At 43.8% G+C, this 21,707-nt stretch overlaps 2 protein-coding genes across 2 annotated transcripts in view; one reads left to right on the top strand and one right to left on the bottom strand.

Moving 5' to 3' along the window:
• Nucleotides 1–21,707, bottom strand: part of LOC117901497 — a 55,290-nt gene that overhangs the window by 12,187 nt on the left and 21,396 nt on the right. The window contains exon 2 of the mRNA XM_034812266.1: nt 20,123–20,857. Within this exon, the coding sequence (XP_034668157.1) occupies nt 20,123–20,192 (70 nt within the window). The 5' untranslated portion in view covers nt 20,193–20,857. The remainder of the gene's footprint in view (nt 1–20,122; nt 20,858–21,707) is intronic.
• Nucleotides 1,576–19,890, top strand: LOC117900994. Its single transcript, XM_034811591.1, has 3 exons — nt 1,576–1,685; nt 1,739–1,889; nt 19,752–19,890. Exons 1-3 carry the CDS (start codon nt 1,613–1,615, stop codon nt 19,888–19,890), a joined length of 363 nt encoding a protein of 120 aa, XP_034667482.1. The 5' UTR covers nt 1,576–1,612.

The following is a 21,707-nucleotide window of genomic DNA, read 5'->3' as shown; positions in this document are numbered from 1 at the left end:
GCTGCTGCCCAGACAGCTGAGTGATTTATATATATTGTTTAATATTATTATGGCTGGCAGGTGGCCATTCGGCTTTGCTTTGCCCTGCTCCGCCCGACGGATGTGCAAAATGCGAAAAATTGAGCACATTACATGCACTCCCCGTATCTGACTCGGCTCTCTGGCTCCATGTCTGGGCCTGTGTAAATCTCCGTCTCGATGCTGCTCGTGTCCATGCCCATGTCCTTGTCTGGGCACATGTCCATGTGGTTGGCAATAATTGTTAAAGTGTGTGGTTGGCTGGCTGGAACGAAGGGAATGATGAAGTGATGGCTGAAACAAGACAGAGCTTCCGGGTCCGGTGAAGGCTTTGTTGCCGCTGTCAAGCTCAAGAGGATTCGGATCGTAAGCCTCGAGGGCAGTTAATGGTAATGGCAATTATCCAGCGAAGCTTTATGGGTTAATGAACGAGGCACTGCTTAATGTCCAAGAGGTAAGCAGATGATAATCTTGACGGCAAATTGCCAATCGGTCTGCAGAAATTATCTAACTGCACAGGATTCGCGGTGGGTTTAAATCAGAATCATTACTTACTTGTAAACAACTTTTAATGGTAGAAGTAGCGGAAAATAGAGCTGAATATTTGCACCTCAAGTTAAATATAAACTTGTTTGCCGATGAATAATTGATTTACAATTTGAAACTGACTGTTAAAATAGCCTCCTGCTGCAGCAAATTAATATTGAATTTAATTAAATGAAGGGTCAGTGGAGAAAAAGTTTATTAATGCATTTTCCGCATGGGCGAAACTGTTTAAGGGGTAATCAAAGAATAAATAAATAAATGTGCACACAAATTAATTTCGATTTTACGCAACTTCTGCGGGGCGCTTATTTCTTTGCTCTGGCTGATTGATTGCATTTTAAATGTGTTTTTGTTGCAGCTGCCATGGCTACCGGTCCACGCCCCTTGCAACTTCCACCTGTACATATACGGGAATCTGTTCTGTCCCGCCTAAAAGTCTGCAACTTCTTTTTTATTTTATTTTGCGCACCGGGAATGGAAGTTGTTTTTGTCCATGTACAAATGATTATAGAGCCCGTGGTAATTACTGTTTGGAAAAAAGCGCTGAGAGGGTAGGCGGACACAGTGGATAAAAAATGACAGACAGTCGAGGGCTTAGTCCTTGGATCGAGTTGTGCAATCGAATGGGCATATAATGTGCGTAAGCGGATCCACAACGAATTCCAGCTATTAATAGCGTAAATAAATCAGCACAACTGCAGCCACAAAACAATCAATTATTTATTTCACCGGATTCTGGATTACCTTTTATTCTGTGTAATATTTTCGCACAAACAGCCACCGAAAACGCTAATCAAATAATTAGCCACAAATTAAAACATTTGAATAATTCAACCGGGATAAGACAAGGCATTACATCGCCCATTTCCGAGCTGGAGCGGAAGTTCCGCCCGCTCTTTCAGCCAGGCGTCAAAATGATTAAGAAATGTAATTGAGGCGGACGTCTCGCGGCTTTTGTGGTGTCAATTAGAAGCGGAAACGGGTGAGAGGGAGCAGAGGATGCTGTGCCTTTTTAGTCTGGTCTCCGCCTTTGAAACCCAATTCGAAAATGAAATTCAAGTATCAAAAGAAACACAAACCACTCAAATCGATTAAACACGCTCTTCGACACTTGGCACACGGTGAGTAATGAGACGGCGACACGCCCCACACACTTTAATCACTCACTCCGCAGCTCTGGGCAAGGCTGTGCTATATTTGGGCACTCCTCCCTTGTGTCCGGTCCATCAGAATGGCGTTTTAACCCAACTCCACTGCCAGTACCTGGGCTGCTGTCCGTTGTGCAATCTGTGCGGTTTCTCGGGCGTCGCAGCGAGATATTCGAGACACCCATGGGACATCTGCACTTAGATATAGTGAGCTGGCATAACATGCCAACTAAATAAATTGATTAATGGTGGCGGAGCAATAAAGAAATCGCTCGTTTTTCGCGGGTTGCCTGGGCGATGTGCGGCTCAATTCGCACATAATTTTCGCATAAATTGTCAAATAATTTAAAGCTCCTCGTTGTGGGGTTGAGGAGTCAAGGTAACCTAGGCCTAAGCCTCCGCGACACTCGACAGCAAAGCGAGCATCAAATGAAATTTATTGCTCCGGCTTAGGTTGAAGTGGAAAGTGGGGAAAGTGGGAAAGTGGGGGGCAATATGAACACGAGAGCATGATGGAAATGGTAGGGGTACTATCTGGCAATCGAGTGTCGTTGGAATGCTGGTAATTGCGTATTAAAATTATACACCAGAGACCATTTGTTTAATGAAATGTAGCAATGTCTGAAAGCTAATTAGGTTGTCGCTCCGTGTCGCATCACATTTATGCAAAGTAATTGAAGAACTACAAGGAGTGAGAGCCCAAGGGGTCTGACTGGGTACATGCCCGGATAGTGTTTCCATAATCAGAGGCAATGATGAGGCAAACTCTGGGTAAGATTTTAATTTTCTGCCTGAGAAGATAATGTAAATGTGTAGATGTCAAGGCTCAGGCGGGGTTAGTTGTCACCTTACAGATACAGCCATCAAGCATCCTGCTTTACAATTCAAATACACCTCCCTTTGACCTGACCCAGTGCCAGGCCCAGGCCCAGGCATTTCAATAAGCAGCGTCCCACCAGCGACTAAATCAAAAGACCAACAACGTCGTCCAATCCGGCAATCGTCAATCGTCTGCCTCAAAGGCAATTTGTTTTGCTTGTAGCACGACACAGAGCCACACACGGTTGAGTGTGTGTGTGGATGCCCGGATCTCCGGCAGAGCAGCCTTGACATATTTTCTTGTTTCTTTTTTTTGTTTTGCGACGCCCAAGCAGTTGACACAATTTGACTTCTGGCCTTCGAACGTTGAACAACGGCCTGAACTTTTGAACTAATCGATTTGTGTTTGCCTAACTTTGTAGCGATAAAGTTGGAGATGTGTGTCCACAGACAGGTGCCAAAAGAGTGGGAGATAGAGTGGGTTGATGGCTGATGGCTCCTTCCCGGTACTCTGCTCAATTCTTTGGAAATCCACCGTAAGTGCCAGCCTCCCCCCATCTGATAATCCCAATTGCATCGACGACAAGGAATTGCTTGCTGAAGCCTTTGCCAATTATGAGGCTATTTGAGTCCACTCCGCTTAACTGTCATTAATACCACAAATTAGCCAAGAGATGTGTGTGGGGGTGCCATCCCCCATTCGCCATCCCCCATCCGAGCACAACTAATAACTTCTACTTGCGTAAACAGCCCGTAAACCAATTTCTGCCGGCTGTGCTTTCATTAGCGCTGCCTGAATGGGTCAGGCACCCCACACAGACTTGGCCTTGGTTCTGATTAAACGCTTATTGGGCTCTCTCCGGGTGTATTTCTGTGTGTGCCGGGGGTAGGGCTCTAATTCCCGGCGAGTTAAAGACGCTGCTCCACTGATTGCCAGATTTGTTAATTATGCACGTTATAATTAATGTTCGCCGTGCCGAGTCCATTTCTCTATCACCATCATCCTCCCCTCCTCCTAGCTAATTGTCAATAAATTTGCCCGCTCAAAATATCATTTTCATCCTCTCTGCAGTCAGCCCCACCTCGGCCCACTCGGGGCTGTCATGCTGGCTGTCAGTTGTGCTTAATGCTTAAATGAAATCTAATCACGTTCTAATTTCAGTTAAGTATGACAGCAAATTGTGTGACCCTTGGACCCGCCCTTGGACGCTGTTCGCTTCCGTTTGTCCTCTACTTGTATTTCGTTTCCGCCATTTAAGCTGGCCACTCCCCCCCACCGCTCTATATTATTCTTTTTGCCCAACTTGGCCGCATGCCAGTCGGGGGTAAATTTGCATTCATTGAACGCGAAGGACATGCAACTGTGGGCGTGATGAGGGAAAGTGTTGGGACCATCAAAATTAAAAGATTGTTCAATGTTTTAACAGACAGTTTGTATGGATTGAGGCATAGAACTTAAGCTAGAACTAGGAGAGGTTCTGAGGATACTTAATAATGTTTATTATTAGATTTTATAATATTTTTATATTTATTTATTATACGAGTAAAATATTTCCCTGTCTTTGTGCATCTCTCATAGCCCGTCTCATTGCAGGTTTCATAACTTCAGTGGCCCAAAGGGGTCGGGCAACTATTTCGTTTTCAAATTAGCCAACGGTTTTCCCCTCCAAAAATCGAGTTAATTAGCGTCCAACAACAAGCGGCAACAGCAACAACTCCGGGCTGAAACAACTGCAGCAGCAGCAGCAGCAGCAGCAGCAGCAGCAACATGAACATCATCATCATCAACCCCACAATCATCATCTCCATAAGGCGACGTCATCGTCAGTTGCGCGCAGGAGGCGGCGGCAGTTGCACAACTTTCATCTTTTTTTGTTGCTGCAAAATAGTTGGGAAAACTACTCGGGTGCCACGCCCCGCAGCAGCAACACAGCATCAACCCAAATTCTATGCAATGCGAAAATGTTCGTGAATTAAGCAATTAGCAAAGTCGGAGGGGGAAAAAGTCGGGTGGAAAATAAGCAGAGAAAAATAGGAACAAAAATTACGAATTAACAGGAATCTCTGTCCGTCCGGTGACGGACATCGGCGATGTCCCCCGCTACTAATTGACCAATATTCCCGTCTTCGCGCAACATCCTGGAATCCTGGCCGAGTCCTTGGCAGCGACATTGGTTTCTGGCCTGGCATTGGCATGGTAATTGCAATAGCCAGCATTCCAATTCCATTCCATTCTTCGGGCAGCGGAGACGGGTCCTGGGGGGCAACATAAATACAGCCAATAAATTGAATTTATTTCAGCCATCTACCAATTCCAATTTTGAGCATTAGCTTCCCTCAACGATGGGTCCATTTACTTGTTCTTTTCCATGTAAAAATACTTTGCATTTGCTCCAAGTACTGCGCTACCTCTGTGAGATTACCTCCGCAGGACATCAGAGTATTCTTTAGTCGACTTTCGTGGATATTTATACACATTTTTCCTTCCTCTTCTTTCGACTGCTTTTTGGCACATTGCTTATTGATTATTTTTACTAATTTATGTGCTAATAAAATTGTCAATTTGTATGCGTGCAGCGGCATTTCGAATCGAAGGGAATTCTTTCGCTGCGAGTGCCAGGGGGCAATGGCTATGGCTATGGCTATGGCTATGGCTATGGCTATGGATGGACTGGGGAGGAGGAGAGTGTGCAAGGGGCGTGGCTGACAAAACCATTAGACTTAAGTGTCTGCTGTTGGCCAGCGGTTGTTTCGTCCTGGCTGTGACTTCGCCTCGAGCTCCAGTCCCTCCGGCTCCCCGAATCCCCTAACAGAGGGCAGAGTGCCAAAGGCGCTTACAAATGACGCTGCAGGACATTTCTGGTAATGATTTTCCGTTGAAAGCCAGTCGGGTCCAGGATCCAGCTTTGGCTTTAGTTTCAGCTCTTCAAAGAAGAGGACCGTGGAGGGTCCTTGCCCCATCACCGCCTGGGCCAAGTTTGACTGGCTTATTATGCCGCATTTAAGTTTAAATACGGCCGCAAGGATTTCGCCAATTGCCTCTCGGGCTATCGATAATCCGTTTGCAGTAGCCAATTTAGTTTAGAATTTATGCCGATTCTCAAGAGATTTCTAGACGCAGATTTTAGTCTGCTTGGAAATTTAAGGCAATTTAATGATTCGAAAATGTGCGTTATAAGTCAAATAAATCGACATATTTGAGGCAATTATACTAATCAATTTTGGAGTCTCACTTACTGCCCATTTTGCTCCGCACATAGCGCAGCATAAACAATATTTTTATACATTTTCCGCCAAGCACCAATTTCCACTTAGCAACCTTTTTGGCCCTCAACACAAGTCAGAGCCTTTACACCTGGCAGCAAGGGATAAGCAGCCGAACAGCCACTTGATGATGAAGAAATTTTTCCAGCTAAAAAATTGTATTTACAACATAATTTACGCTTAAAGCGAGTGGAAGGGAAGGCCGGCACAAGGTGCGATGGGCAGGCCGAGTGGAGAGCACATAAAACCCCATTCAAAGTGCCGCCACTCAAGTGCCACTTTTCCATAGTTGTCGCAGGCCTCGCTCTCGGCCAGGAAATAGAAGAATTTTATGCCCCTTAATGGCAAACTTTTAGTGGTCAATGCAATGGTGGCCAACTACAACGACACCCCCAGCTTCTGCTCCAGCTCCCGGGCATTAACCAAGCCTTCTTTTGGCTTACTGAAGGACTGACTGACTCATTGACGAGAGCTGCTGGTGTGCTTTCCTCTTTTAGCACTCGGCGTCGGGCTTGTTAAATTATGTAAAAATATAATTTTCCTTAAAAAAGGCATTTGGTGGTCTGGCGCTGTCGCGCGGCGGTGGGTAAATCGGGAGAAGGTTTGCGGGAAAGGAAGGTGAAAATTGTATTACACGCAGTCGAGTCGAGTCGAGTCGAGTTCTGTTCTGTTCTGCACTCGTTGCTGCTGTTTTCTGTTTTCTGTTTGCCGTTTCGCCTTTTGATGTCGTTGCGCGAAAATTGAATAAAAATAAAATTGTAATGCGTTTGCGGTTGCGTTTGAGAACAGAGGGGGGCACGTTAGTGGTTAAGACCTCAATGAAATGGAAATGTAGGGAGATTAAAGGAAATTTTGCAAATTAATGAGATGTAAAGCTCGAGTGACAGGCACGCAAAAACGCAAAATGATTAAATAAGACATTCGCTGAACAGAATTATGGGATTGGGTATTAGCGAAACGAATTAGAGAAACACTTTCTAAAATAAGTGAAACCACACATACTATTTAATATACATATTAAAATCCTTCAGCTAATTCTGATCGAAAGACTAAACAGGGTTTCATTTGTATTAATTACTTTGATTTTCATTGTGTTCGTGGGAGTTTGGATTTCTGCTGCTGCTATAATCCCAGCATAAGCACCGACAAATGAGTAGTCGGCAGAGGTGATTTGTATGTGTATTTGTGTGTACATAAATTGCAGCGGGGACTGCCGAAACTAAATGCCTTGCTGCGGGGGTGGAAACAAGACACAGCTGAGGCCGCTCGATTCGATCGTGAGAGAGAGCGAGAGCGAGTGCGAGCCCACTCTCAGCGCGCTGTCGTATAGCGCTAACGGCTGTTGGCGGGGAGCGGACGGGGGCTGTTAAACCGGGCTGTTAACTTGGGCTGTTAATCATTGCTGTTAACCTGGACGGTTAACAGTGCTGTCGTCCCGACAGCGCTTCTCATCTGAACACATTGAAAAGCTTTATAATAGTATATTTTATTATAAATATATTTAAGAGAAAAACTCTGTTGAGTATTCACTCTGCTGAATATTCGCCACTTGCTTTGGTTACATTACGAATATCGTAATATATTTGCTCAAACAATAATTGATACCAAACCAGAACAGCTGGAGGCACTTTCACCTTATTGATCCTGCTGCCCACACAATTCCCAGCTAATTGTGTCAGCCCATCCCTCGGTCAACACTCCACGTCGGAGCTTAGAAGCATTGTGGGGTCGGGCCCAGAACCCACCCAGACTCTCGCACAACCAATTTGGCAACGCACAAAAATTGCCTATCGTCCTGGGGAGAGCAGGGCACTCGGATCCAATCCAGTCGAATGTGGAACACATTGTGTGGCCTTATTGCTTTTAGCCAGAGCTCGCTTCTTGTTTATTTGTTTGTTTGACTGATTTGCTGCTGTTTATTTTGATTTCCGGCTCAAATACTCGACGAAGGAGGCGGTGGGGTGGTTGGGAGCCAGGGAGCCAGAAAGCCAGGGAAGCGGTAGGCTGGAATGCCGGCAGGCTGGCAGGCTGGCAGGCAGCGGGTGTCCTTGTCGATTTCTACATTGATTGTGTTGTCGCAGCAGGAGTTCGATTTCCTCTTCAGATCATCCAGGCCTCCCTGTCTCCCTCCCTGACACCCTCCCTGCTCCGCAGAATGGGTGTGTTTGTGTAGCAGCAGATTAGTGTTGACAAACAGGCAAATGGCAAAGGTGACGCCGCCAACGTCCACTGCTACTAGTAGGTAATCCCATAAACACCTCCCCAACTCGAGTCAGCGCCATTTCCGGGAAAGAAAACCTTTTGTGGATGCCAGCATCAAAGGGAATCGAAGTCAACGCATTGGAAATAACTTCCCAATTGGCCCAATAAAGAGTTAATAAGACATTTCTGTCTGAACTCTGACCCACTCTACCGCAGATAGTTCACCACCATTAAAAATTTGCATAAAAAGCGCATTACAATGCGATTTATGTCTTTGTTTTGTAATAGATATTTTTTTGTGCTACAACTCTGACTTCAACTTCGACTCTCTTAATGTCATAATGCCGCTTTTAGTAGCTCGATAAAAATGTTAAGATTTCATCTGTACACATTTTTTTATCCTTCTCATCGTAAACATTTTAAATGTGCTGATTAATATTTTTCTAACTGCGTATCTTAGCGTCTCGAACCATCGAAAATCGCTTGAAATGATTCAGCTAATTCGGAATAAGATTGGCAATACAATTATTCTTTCTTGTCCAGAGTTTTCCTCATTTAAATTCATGTTTCGATTTGCTTTTACCATTTTTTGATTTCCTTGGTTGCTTAAGGGAAATTTGTAAAGTTGTGCCTTTCCTTTAAGTTGAACTTTATTCTTGCAAACATTATAAAGTAAATGAAATTAAAATTTAATCGTTCGACTCCGAGGCTCTGTTCTCGTTTGCATTTCCGCCACGGAGAAGGAGCAGTCACGGTCCCTGCGCCGACTATTAAAATGTTAATTCAGCAGAAATAATACTGCAGGCTGTTGCATTTTTAAGATGAATTCGTTATAAATATACGAATAAGTAGGAGCCCGCACATACTAGTAAACGGAACTACCCAAGAGGAGGGTGCAGACATTTCATTAAGGCCACAGATGAAAAAGTAATTACGAACAATTATAAAAATGTCTATTCCACACATGACACAAAAAAAAAACCAAACAAGAAATGAACCGAACTGAAAATTATTGCAAACTTTGGCGCAGTAAACTTTTGCCAGCAATTAAATATATTTGTCACTTCAAAATGGCTGACAAGTCGGAGATTTGTCAGGGAGCGGAACACGGCGTTTGGGCAGGACTGTCGCTTGTTTTGGCTCTGTCAAACATTAAGCTGTGCTGCATGTCTGAAATGTTTAGCTCGAGTTCCTCCCCTCGACAAATGCAAAGAAAAATTCAACCTCAACACAAACTTGGCCAGAAGCTGGCACCCGTGACAAGTTCTTGCTAAAGTTTATACTTTTTTCTCCTTTGGGCAACTGCTGCGAAGCAGTTAACTGCAGCAGCCACAAAGAGCGGGCTGAGGAGGGGTTGTGGTTACTGAAAAGTTATAAAGTTTTAATCATCCAGAGCATTGTATCCTTGTTCGGGTATACCCGTACATATTCCCGCTTATGTATGCACGTCAATCAAGGGGAGAACAGTGATAGCTGGAATGGAAATATTGGACTAAAATATCATCTGACGAATCTCCGATTTAGCAGCATTTAATTTGAAATTTTTGATATTTATTCAAGTTTGTTTGCGAAGCCAACTAATAAATTGTAATAAATTCTAAATGAAACTTTACTTAAACCAGAAACAGTAGAAGAACTTTAAGTAAAGCAAACTTAACGATTTCCTTGCACTCCTACCTCAAGAGGCTAACCCCAACCGACGCTCAGCTCCACCAACGGGAAGGGGTCACCAGCAGCAGGGACACTCTGGATGCAGCCAAGTGGAATCAATTAATCTTTTCTTGCAAACATTTGGCAGTTGCCCTCCCGGACGAAAAACAACAGCAGCAAAGGCATCACCAACATGCTGACATCTAAAGGAGTCCCAAAATGAAACCAAAAATGGTTGCCGAGGCTTGGTGGGGAGCACGAGCACGAGCCGCACCACCACCACCACCACCACCACCACCAATGCTGAGTGAAATGTTTCAAGAAAGTGCAGCTTGCAGCTATGAAAAATGATAAATTTCACTTTGTAGGGCCGAGACGGGGCCCCCCCCTGCTTCCCCCTGCTCGAGACACTACTTGCCTCATGCTCTTTTATTATTTATCAAGCTTATTACGAAAGCAGTGGCAGAGCCAGAGCCAGAGCCAGGAGGCAGCTCCCCCAGGGAGCGCGCGCTGCAACTGTGGACGGGGCCGGTTCCTTGCTTGACGCTTGGTTTGATATTGAAAAATTATTGCTTTTTATGAAATAGTGTCATAAATTATTCGTAATACATTAACAATTATTTAGTAGTTGTTTTTCCCCCCTGGCTCGCTTTCTACTCAAATGTGTGATGTATGGTCCGTACTTACTCAAGCGCGTCTCGGCACAGCCCGACACAGACACCCATAGAAATTAATTTCATTTTGCAATCAATTACCTAAAATGAGAACGGAGAAGGAGCAAAGAATGTAAGAATTAGTAAGAGAAAAATATAAAACAATACGAAGAGCTAGGGAAGATTTTAAGTTTTCCAACTAAATGTGGGATAGAAAAATCCTTCCAACTGCTTCATTCACTTTTAGAAAATCTTCTTATGTAATTTCTGCATTTACCAAAAGCCGTCTCAACCTTGCTCAATAAACTAGAGATTAATCTTTAGCCAGACTCTATGTCACATTATGTTTCCCCTTTTTGGCATATTTACATCGACGAGGGAAGCTATCAGGCGAGTAAACACCTCAAGAGTCTCCTGCCGGGGACACTTTTATTGATTTATCACGTCTGGCGTGAGTTATAATTGGATGGAGCGGAAGGTGCAGAGGAGACAGCCGGGGGGTTGCGGTGTATCTGTCGCCCATCAAGTGCAAAGTCAGGCCGGAGTAAGTGACGGCTCCTGGGCAGATTTATGGCACATTTTACGAGTGCCGCCTGTGTCTTTACGATGGCTTCTTAAAGCCTTTCGGCTGGCGCAAATTGTGTGATTAGCTGATGAAAGTGTAATTAAATTCTGAGGCGGCACTCTCGGGTTGCTCTCGGGTTGCTCTCGCACCAAGTGATTTATTTGTGAGGCGTGGCCGGAGCTTGCTTATATTTATTAATTATGCGTAATTAATTAGCACGCGTGTTGGGTGTGAGACCCCATTGTTCGAGGGAACGCACAGTGGTTTCAGGGTTTTCTGTTGTGGTAAAACCTGTTGGAATTTCTAGCAATTTAAATGCCAAACTCCAATCTCCATGGCTCATCTCTGACGAACACAAAATGTATAAAATATTTACATTGTAACGCGAAACTTGTCAGCGCACAGCGACGGCTGTCGAAACAGCCACTGGCCACTCCGGGCGTCATAATGGAATATTTTAGCAAATGATTTTTAATCGTCCCGTTGGCGCCTAAACCAACAAGCAAAAATAAACGCTGGAGCGCCAAAAACCAATTGTTTGCCATGTGTCTGCCCTGTTTTAGGGGGCAACAACTTTTCAAAAATATAAGAAAAATAAAGGCAAGACCCCAAAGGCAGCGGTTGAAGCGCCAGCCACGACTCATCATCATTCTTTTAATCCAATCAGTGGGAATAAAGATTTACAAGCACTCCGCACTTATCAGCCAACATTCAATGGGATCAGGAGCACAGATAGAGACAGAACCAACCCATTACCAGTTATATTGCTCACATTTGCTTAGCTTCGAACAGAACTCGCTCCGTAATGACCCAGGCTCCATTCACTCACGACATGCGGAAGCACTTCAGCAGCTGGGGGCCAAAGGAAGAGCAGCGCACTGCATCCACACAGATCTTCCTAAAGCGGCACATATGCTTATAATGGCTTTTTGCAACTGCCACTCAGCGAGCCAACTATGAACGCCAGGAGAGAGCCGCCGCCACCCCACGAGCACCTCGTTGTCGTCGTCCTGCTCGTCGCCGTTGTCTAGTCGTCATTGTCGTCGCTGATGTTTTCTATGCCTTAACGTGGGGTTCATCGATGATGACATGCAGCTTGGCCCAAAGAGCTCCTTATCGATCAAACTCTCAAATTAAAACTTATCAGTCAGGTGATGTAAACAAAGCGCCAATGAAAATAAATTCCAAAAAATAAATACAAATAATTTAATAATAATAATTTGTTGTAAAGTTTTAGCTTTAATTGCCAGTTTTTACTTAAGCTTTCAGTTAGGCAACTTTTGTTCTTAAGAGTGTTGCCAATTCCGCATGGAATTCCACTAGAAAATGTCACTTTCCCGGCACCCTTCCACTAGCTTTCTCTCTCCCTTTTATTGTTGTCATTTATGTTGGTGCTAGTTGTTGTTTTCGTGTCCGTGGCTCGTGTACTTTAATTGCACCTTTTGCCGCAAATGCTGTTAACACACATTCCCACACACACACACACACACACAAAGGCGTGGCATCGGGGCTTCAAGGGGAAGTCAGTGACTTTTTCCGTACGAGAATTCGCATAAATAGAGACGTTACGAGTAGCTTAAGCAGGACCCTGCCTACACTCCGTCGCTGTAGTTATAGCCAGTTGTTGTTTCCGTTAATGTGGCCTTTGACACTTGGGCAGCAGCAGCACGCCAGCGGCAATGGGATCGGACCGGGACATTAAGTCATTTAGTTTTATTAGTAACATCGCGCCAGAGCCTTGGCCCCGGTGTGGCAGAGGGGCATCCGCCTGCACGGGTTAAGCATATGGGTTAATTGCATAAATTAAAGCAACACGAAGTTGTTGACTGTTTAAATTATTGCCAAGCCCGTGGCCGGATGGAGCAGGATGGTGGACGGTGGACGGTGAACGGTGGCATGGGGCGGCGAACATAAATCATTGTTGGCATTTTTAAATTGGCTTTCTGGGCCGACACATTCCACTGCTGCTGCCGTTGCCGTTGCTGCTGCTGCTGCTGGCCAGGATTAAGGGCAGCCCGAAGGAGCTCCTGGAGCAGTCCTGCAAGCCACGTAAACCTTTCGGCAAACAGTCCAGCCAGGAGGAGATGGCCGAACGAGGAGAGGCGAACGGAAATTTAACAAAAATTGACTCAATTTGAATAAGCCATGGAAGGGCCGAACAGCACAAAAATGTATAAAATGCAAAATGGAAAAAGTCGAAAGATACGAACGATGTCAGACGAATGCAACACACATAATAGCAATGCCTGCAAAATACAATACAACAACCGAAACAAAAGCCAAACAGAAGAAAAATGCACAAGAAACGAGGAGCGGAGCGGAGCGGAGGCGGCAGGTAAAATGGAAAAAGTTGAGCCAAAGTGAAAAGGAAATTCCCTGCAACAACACCTGGGAATCTGGCTTCGGTTTCTGTGGTTTCAATGTGGTTCCAATAGTGGAAGGAGTGAGCCAGGAGTAAGGTAGGGAGTAATGCCCACAAAGACGTTCTCGAATTTCCAAAGGGAAGATGTAAAATAAAATAAAACAACACGAAACCGTGTGGAGTATTAATAGTAGATGTAAAAAACTCTCAACTTTTAATCTAAATTTTTGCTAGAATTATTCCCCAGCACTTTGGTTTAAGGGTTGCAATAACTCCCCAATCCCAAATCGAATTATTATCCAATTCAATCAGCTGTCAGTTGGGAGAACGTCCAAGGAGAACGAAGCTCAACCCACAGACACGGACAACAAAATGGAAACTTTTCCATGTTGAATTGAAATAAGTTTCCAGCAACATTTCGACAAGTTTCTCAAACACTCCTCCAAGGCATCAGCCCCGCAGACAGACATGGAAGGAAACGGGACAGCAAGGCAACGCAATTGCTGTCAATAAAAGCGTGGCAATTTCTGTATGCAACATGAAATTATGAGCAATGCCACGGGAAAGTTCTGCCAGCTCTCGGTCTTTCGATACAGAACCAGGACCCATCCACCCACACTGCTGCTGAGCTGTCTAATGCATTGATTGATGAGCATGTCATGAACTTATGACATTGATAGTTATAAATTATTATTATTTCGACATTGTACTGTTGTCCGTAACATTTTCTTCTTGCCGTTTTGCCCATTTCCTGGCTATCTTTGCGTCCAATGGCAGCAGCATAAAAACATTTGACAACTAATTGACTTTTAAAGTGCGTCCAGGGAGCAGAGAACCGAATACAAATGATAACAGAACAACAGTTCAATCCCGTGATAAATCACCATACAACTTCACCCGAACTGCTTTCACAATTGCTTTTTCTTGCACAATTTTTAGAGAAGAAATTCATTTTTAACCTTTGATTTTCAGTATATATTTAATTATATAAATTAAACAGAAGACTAGTTTCCTGTAACTTCATTTGCTATTCTTTTTGTCCGCACTTTAAAATGTTTCCTTGGCATTGTTTAAAAATAAAATGCCTAATGACCAAACACATTTCCCATTCTCTGTTTGTCTGCGATTTTTCATGGTTGTGGTCGCCTTTCGCTCGTTTTTTGTTTGCTGTTTATCATTTTGGCATCTTCATAGCTGTCATTAAGCCCACATTGTGCTGCCCACCTGACACTAGCAGGACTGCCTGTTGCCCGACTGGCAGTCGGCCGACTGCCCACCTGCCGCTTTATAAATGTCTCAAAAATTCACTACGCCAGGGAAATGAAAGGCAGTCCGAAGGGAAAGCAACATTTATAAGAAGAAATTTGATAAATGCTTCTTGCGGGCTTATTTAATGCGCAGTGCCCATTGCTCCTTCATTGTGTGAAATCGTACAAAAAACCAAATAAAATATAAAAACTCTCCTAGGGTCCGTTTCTTTCCTTGTGAGGTTCCTGGGAGTCACGAAAAAGTTTCCCGCGTAATGTAGCGTCGATTTTTAAAGTGATTTTAATGCGGCAAAGCTTTTTGCTCTTTCTCTGCGCTGAATTATTGAAAAAGTTCGAATGTATACTGTTTAAATTCAGTGTGAAAAGGAAACTAATAAATCTTTACTAGAAACGAATTGCAGAAAACTTTTAAATACCCAAAGAGATGACGAACTTTAATTTGAAAGGCTTAAAAGGCTATCAAGCCCGTCACCGTACATGTGGAGACATATCAAACAAATTAGCAAATTATTCAAAGCATTTCAATGGCAATGAATATGCAATACGGGACACAGGGAACAGCCTGGACACCGAGTCCCAGGCATCAATCCACACACGCAAAAATGTGTATTAATTTCCATGCTTCATATGGCGCTCACATGACGACACGAAAATGATGATGATGATGCTGGTGCTCCGATTCCAGTGGGAGCATTTATTGAGGTCTGTGAAAAGTTTGTTTTGCTACGTGTGTGGGGCGCGCGGAAGCAAATACAACAGAAATCATCATATTTGGAATATAAAGTGGAGGCCCCCCACTTGGGGCTTGTTGTCTTATTTATTTAATTTTTATTGCTTTATTTTGTTTCATTTCGGGGAAACGGCACCGTGACCCCCCTGATGTGTGTCACTATTTGAGCTGATTTCACGGAAAACTTTTTATAATTCGAATTATGGCTGTGAGTGGATTTTTATGGTTTCTGTTGAGAATCCTTGATACAAATAAAATACATTTTTCATTGCTGTGAGAGGAATCCTGTTGGGTAATAAAAACTGTTGTGAAAAATACTTTCTTGAGAGCACAAAACTAAGCCATAATAATATTTATATTCCTCTGAAACAATTTTGTTTATTTCAGATGCGAATTCCGCTCTTGAAAGAAACTGTCGGGCACATGCACCCACAGTAAACACCAGCTAGAAAGAACAACAAAAGCGAGCAAATAATGGGCACTGGCAGGGAGAACCATAATTATTTTAAATTGTAAGCAACAATATTTACGCATTCGTAATTGGCAGTCCGGCCAAAAACAATTACAATGGCGACAGCCCACTGCAACTGCTGTTTGGGTGCAGGAAATGGGCAGGGTCTATGGTTTTTGGTGTGCTGTGTAATTTGCACATTTTCATTAAATTCACCTGCATTTATTTTGCCTTTTTGTGTGTGGGGGGTTTGTTTTGCTGGCAACAGCCAGCAGCCAGCAGCCAACAGCCGCGCCTCCATTGTCTGGCCGCATTAGCACTTGGCCCAGTGAACCAGCAACTGAGACTGGCCCGAACACCACCCCACAGCGGCGGCAACAAAGCTTTTCACTTCCTGTACGGGAACTTAATGAAAATAAATCTAGAAAAAATATCAACAAAGGAAAGGCGACGAGAATTTTGTATAGAAATGGGCAGGCAAACAGCGAGGGAGCGAGGAGGTACCCTGTGCCACCTGTTCACAGGTGTACAGCTTAAATGTGTAAATGTGCTCGGGGGATTTCTTGATGACGCATTCAACAGCTCGGAAGTAATAGACCCTAACAAACAAACCAAACACACCAGGATCTACCAGCTTCCCACCAGTCGAAAAGAAAGAGCGTCTAGAAATGCTAACCGAGAAGAGGGAACTTCAATAGAGCTCGGGCATAACTATGAACCACTTGGAGCGTGAGACAGACCGAAAAGAAACCCATTTGAATAGGAAGTGCATAAAAGGATTGAAGTGCAGGTGTGGAGGGCAAAGCACTTGCAAATTTAATTCTACTAATGATGAATTAGTCTGCGCTCAGTCTTCAGATAAATATAAATAAGGACACGGATGTCTTGGCAGCTAAGATCTAAGTCAGTAGCTCTGATGCAGCATTCAGAGTGGAGTCTGGAAGTTCCAACCCATTATTATTCATTGATATATTTTCACATATTTAATCTGTAGCTATAGCTCAAATATAACATCGAAATGATCTCCAAATGATCACCACACAATATTCCATTTATAATGCGACTTTAATTCAAAATAAATCGAGTTCAAAAGATCATGCCAGGCACTTCAATTATTTAATATTCCCAACGGATGTGCACACATTTTAAATCAATTACGGAAATGTTTCGCTCAATCTTTCAATCAATCAATTGGATTTGTTTGCTCTTTTTTCGCTCACTCAATACCAAATGCCATCAATAACAATAATTTTCATAAATATGATAAGGCATAAATCACAAGTAGCAGGCGCCGCAAAGTGCCCTGGCAAGGGTCCTCTATTCCTAGTCCTGGTTGCTCAATGTCCCCAACAGAGTGTCCCTCGTCAGTCTCTTCTCTGTCCTCTGTCCCTCTGCGAGAGCGAGGGAGACAGACCCTCATTCCGTTTCCTGGCGTGCCATGTCACTTGGTCATGCGAGGCACGCTCTTCACTGAGAATGGCAAAAAAAGAACACGAGGGGGTGGCAGCCTGGCTAAGCAGGACCCTCGCCCACATGGACACAGGAGCCTGGAGCTGGGAAGCAGGCCGCAGGCCAGGGGACACAACAACGTCACGCGGCGTTGTCATGGCGCAATAAAAATAAAAATCTAATTAGTATGCCGTTGACAGTTTAATCGTGATTACGCTGGCAAAAATGTCAGCCAAGCGGGTGGTGCTGCCCGGGTAGAGGGTATACGAGAGACGAGACGGCTGCATGACTGAACCGAAGTAAGCGTCAACATTCACATGCCACAGCCACAGTTGATTCTTGCTCTTGTACTCGTAGCTGTTGCCGTTGCTCTTCCTGTTACTCTCTGCTCCTCGTGGACGTTGAGCTTGGCATTTCCGGCAGCCGCCGCATGCATCGCGTGCGTGTCGAAACACAAGCGTGGCTGTGTGAGTTAGTTCTGCCACAGTGTCTGTGTGTGCGTGCCTTGTGTATGTGTGTCTGTGGGTGTCAAAATTTCCCGAGCAAATCAGGAGCAGCAGCTAGTGCCAACAAAACGCTAAGCAACAAAATATTTAAACAAAAAAGGCAAAAGCATGCACCCCACAGCGAAAAAGGGGTGCGATATGGAAGTTAAGAAATTATTCAATTAGCTTAATAATCGAGAGAATAACATGAGAGTACAATGAGAATGGTATTTAATGTGGTTCACTGCACTCACTGCAGGTTCACAACATTTATATTAAATACTATTCGAAAGATCAGCGGCTAACGAATGATCATCAAAACGACCTCAGCCGCAGAACAGCAGAGAAACAGTAAAGCAGAGCGACGTTAACAGCTGTTAAGCAGAGCATCAGAGATTAACAGCTGTTAAGCAGAACACCAGAACGAGATTAACAGCTATTAAGCAGAACAGCAGAACGAGATTAACAGCTGTTAAGAAGAACAGCAGAGAAACAGAACCAGCAGAGAAAGAGAGGCAAATATATAACAGTCGTTATCTAAGCAGAAATCATTCGAGATTGAGTTGCACCGTAACTTAAAGCTCTAATACTTTGACAATCTGCATTTTCATTTAATAAATAATCCTTAGTTCTGCATTTAAATCATTTTTCATTTAAAATAAATTTATAATCAGTTGGTTCTAATAAACTGTCCAAAAAGGTTTTCTGGCAAACCTCGCTGGCATATATTTGGACTCTGCATTTGTCGGATAATGTGCGTCGGCTACAGAACACACACACACACACAGGCATCGAGAGCCCGCCTTGGTGTTGCCCATTGGAATTCGTGTGTAGTGAAGGATACGCGAAACGTGATTGCAATTTTAAACAGGCCCCGGCGCCAGTTCCCCTTTGATTTTGAGTGTCTCTACGTGTGTGCGTGTGTGTGTCCTGAAATATGACTAACTTGGTCTAGACTGGCGGTGGGGGAGGCAAGTGGGAGAGGCACGTCAGTTGGCCACATGCCAGTCAGCAGTCAAGAGTGGGAATCAAAATCAAAATCAAGCTGTTGTGTAGCTTTGGCCTAGACCGGAACCGGAACTCGCTCTGATGAATTGCCCCTGCGCCTGTGCTCTTAAAGGTTCCGGCAATTTACGGCAACTTTCAAGTTCAACTTTACAAATGCTCCTCCCCCCGCGCCATTTCTCACATTTTCCAGTTTTTAATATAAAATGCCAAAAGGCGGACATAAAGCGGGGGATTTATGAGCGCTTCTTTTACAACTTTATTATGCCCCAATCTCACAATGAAAGAGAGAGCCGGGCGGGAGTGGGGCAGGGAATACGAAATGAAATTAAAGCTGCCGGAAATGCAGACAAAGCGACAAGTCATTGCAGCAGCCATTTTGCCTAGAGTGTCAAACGGAGAAGGAGTGGTGGAGGGGGCCAGGAAAATCCCGGAAAAATAATAGAACGAAAAGCCGGAGAACTGAAATGGAATCCGAATCATATTGCGCTGCCGCTGCCACTGCTGGTTGGGAGACTCCAGCAAAGTGACAAACAAACAGTCGTACGGAGCGTCAAATTGCAGCGAACGAGGAGAAATATTACAAAAAATTTGCACAAAATATTAATGAAAAATGTTCCTGCAAGAGGAAAAATGGGTGACAAGACGGGCATGGTAGAGGAACTTCGAATGGCAGAAAAAGCTGAATGAATGAATGAACGAATGCCTTGAATGAACGAATGCCTTTTGCAATATCGCAAATATGAATTGACAGACAATGCATCTGGAATCAAATAAGCGCAAACACAGAGCACAATTGAAGTCAATGGAGTGCGAGGAAATTACCTTGGCGGAACACTCGTCAGATAGGAAAGGCTTAAGCTGGTCTTAGTCTTTTGACAAATGTCCTTTTCAGGTGAATTCCCATTGTTGTTGAATGAAAAACCAAAGCTTGTAATTCAAAATGCATTTCAAGGATTTCTTTTACATTATGAGCTTATTCCAACATAACATCGAACTTAATGAAAGTTGCGTTTCTGTTGTTATGTTTTGATGTACAAATCTTACATCTAATATCCGCACCAACATTCGCTGATTACCTTTTGGTGGCTTTTGCCTTTCAACTCGCGAACGGAGATTAACTTTTAGCCACTGCTACAGTTTTGTTTGTGCTACTGTTTTTGTGGTTTATGCGAATGTGTCAGTGTAACACAAATATACAAAAAAAAAAAACAGAATCGAAGCATGTCCGGCGCACAAAACGGTTGCACAAAATGCCAACCGCAACATAATTGAACCGCAAATGATGTGGCAGAGAATATTGGAAGGGAAAGCGGCGCCTGGGGTCAACTCAGAATTTGATTCATTCAGGAATGGTGAGCATAATGCACGATAAATATTTAATATCATCGGAATGCTGGCGCATTTAAATGATGGGCTTCTAGTTCAAATTATGACAGGCGTGGGCGGCTGCATAATGGATAAGGAGTGGAAAATATATGATTAATTTGCCATGTGGCACACTCACCTGGCAGGGTTGCGATGTAGACAGCGGCAAGGATGAAAATGCTACGCAGATTAATCGCCGGCAGTGGCATTCTGTTGACTTGTTTTTTGTCCACAAATATGATTATTTATTGATTAATTAGTGAATTGTTTTTGTGGCGCACAGCAGTCCGCAGAACTGAGATTTGAAGTCAAACGAGTGCGAGTCCGATATCCGCTGGCTGAAACCGCAGAAATCAATTTTTAACATTCGCTAACTCGCCCCGCCATCCCCTCTGTGCTGCCGTCCAGCTTGTGCAATTTCCTTTTTTGCCCTCTGATTGGTTTTGCTTTCTGCTCTATTTTGCGGTTGCATTTAATGCATTTTTCATTTTTCGCATGTGCTTTTGCTTTTGCTTTTGCCTTCTTCGGTTTACCAGTCAGCCACAATTAGCAATCTGCACAGTGAGTCCCATTTGTGTACGGATTCGAACACCTTCATGCCACTGGCATGCCCGTGAATCTGTTCGCAGAACACGAGTACTCGTATGTTCGGTTTAGCAGCATTTTCCATTGAGCTCGATTTTGGCTATTTGCATTTTTCATATCCCTTTTGCATTTCTTTTGCATATTCATTTCCGGTTTTACACAATTTTTTGCACTTTGTTGCTGTGTGTATTTTATATGATTTAACTCTGCCGTCGCTTTGTTCGGTCTGGGGCATCCACAGGCACTGCTGCTCGAAGATGATGGAGCTAGAGTTGGTTTCCTGTCCCAGCTGCAAAATGGATAAGTGCAAGGGATTAGTACGGGTTCCAGTGGAAGATTTTTTGGTATTAAATAAGTTATATATTATGAATTATTCTACCCATATAACTGGCATCAATTTTAAGTTTAATAAATATTTAAATTATATTTTAAAACAAACATTTGCATTTGAAATTGTTCAGTTATTATTTTTCATTCTTTAAAAAAAAAAAAAAAAAATAAAAAAAAAAACGCTGAATAATAATATTTCCATTTTGTCGCACCGTGTAATTTATCTGTTTTTGATTTAATGCAATTTACCATGCCGTTTGTCTTCTTAGACTTCTTAGACCTTGCATAACACATCGTCATCGCATTGCCTTAATCAAATCGCATTTGCGATTGCCTTTTCGCGTCTGCCTTTCCCCCGCCCGTGACACATTCCCCTGTCTTGACATCTCCAATCATCATGAAATTCAATATCCCAGCCAAGATTTACTGCCACCAACTGCTGCGACCCTTCTGGGGGACTAAATCATGGACGGACGCTTTAAGCTGCATTGGCTTTGGAGTTTGGCAGAGGGTTGAACAAAACATAAGCTCAGTGCATTTTCCGAACTGACTTGAAAATCCAAATGTTGCCCATTAGCAAACCAAATACGCACAGCTCAGACCACGCTGCCACGCGGCTGGTGACGGTGACGGTGGCACAGACTTTGGCGCCACAGAAAAGCCTCGCCCAGAGCCGCATGCGTTCGCCGGCTGACTTTACATTCGAAATTGGCAAAAGCCAAGCCATGAAATTGTACAACACGATTTTCACATTTCGTACATGACACCATTTCGTGCGCCTCCGCTTCCTTCGAGTCCCTGCCCCACCG

The sequence above is a fragment of the Drosophila subobscura genome, chromosome U (assembly GCF_008121235.1).
Source record: "Drosophila subobscura isolate 14011-0131.10 chromosome U, UCBerk_Dsub_1.0, whole genome shotgun sequence".
Lineage (NCBI taxonomy): Eukaryota > Metazoa > Arthropoda > Insecta > Diptera > Drosophilidae > Drosophila > Drosophila subobscura.
This window is presented reverse-complemented; position numbering and strand designations above follow the sequence as displayed.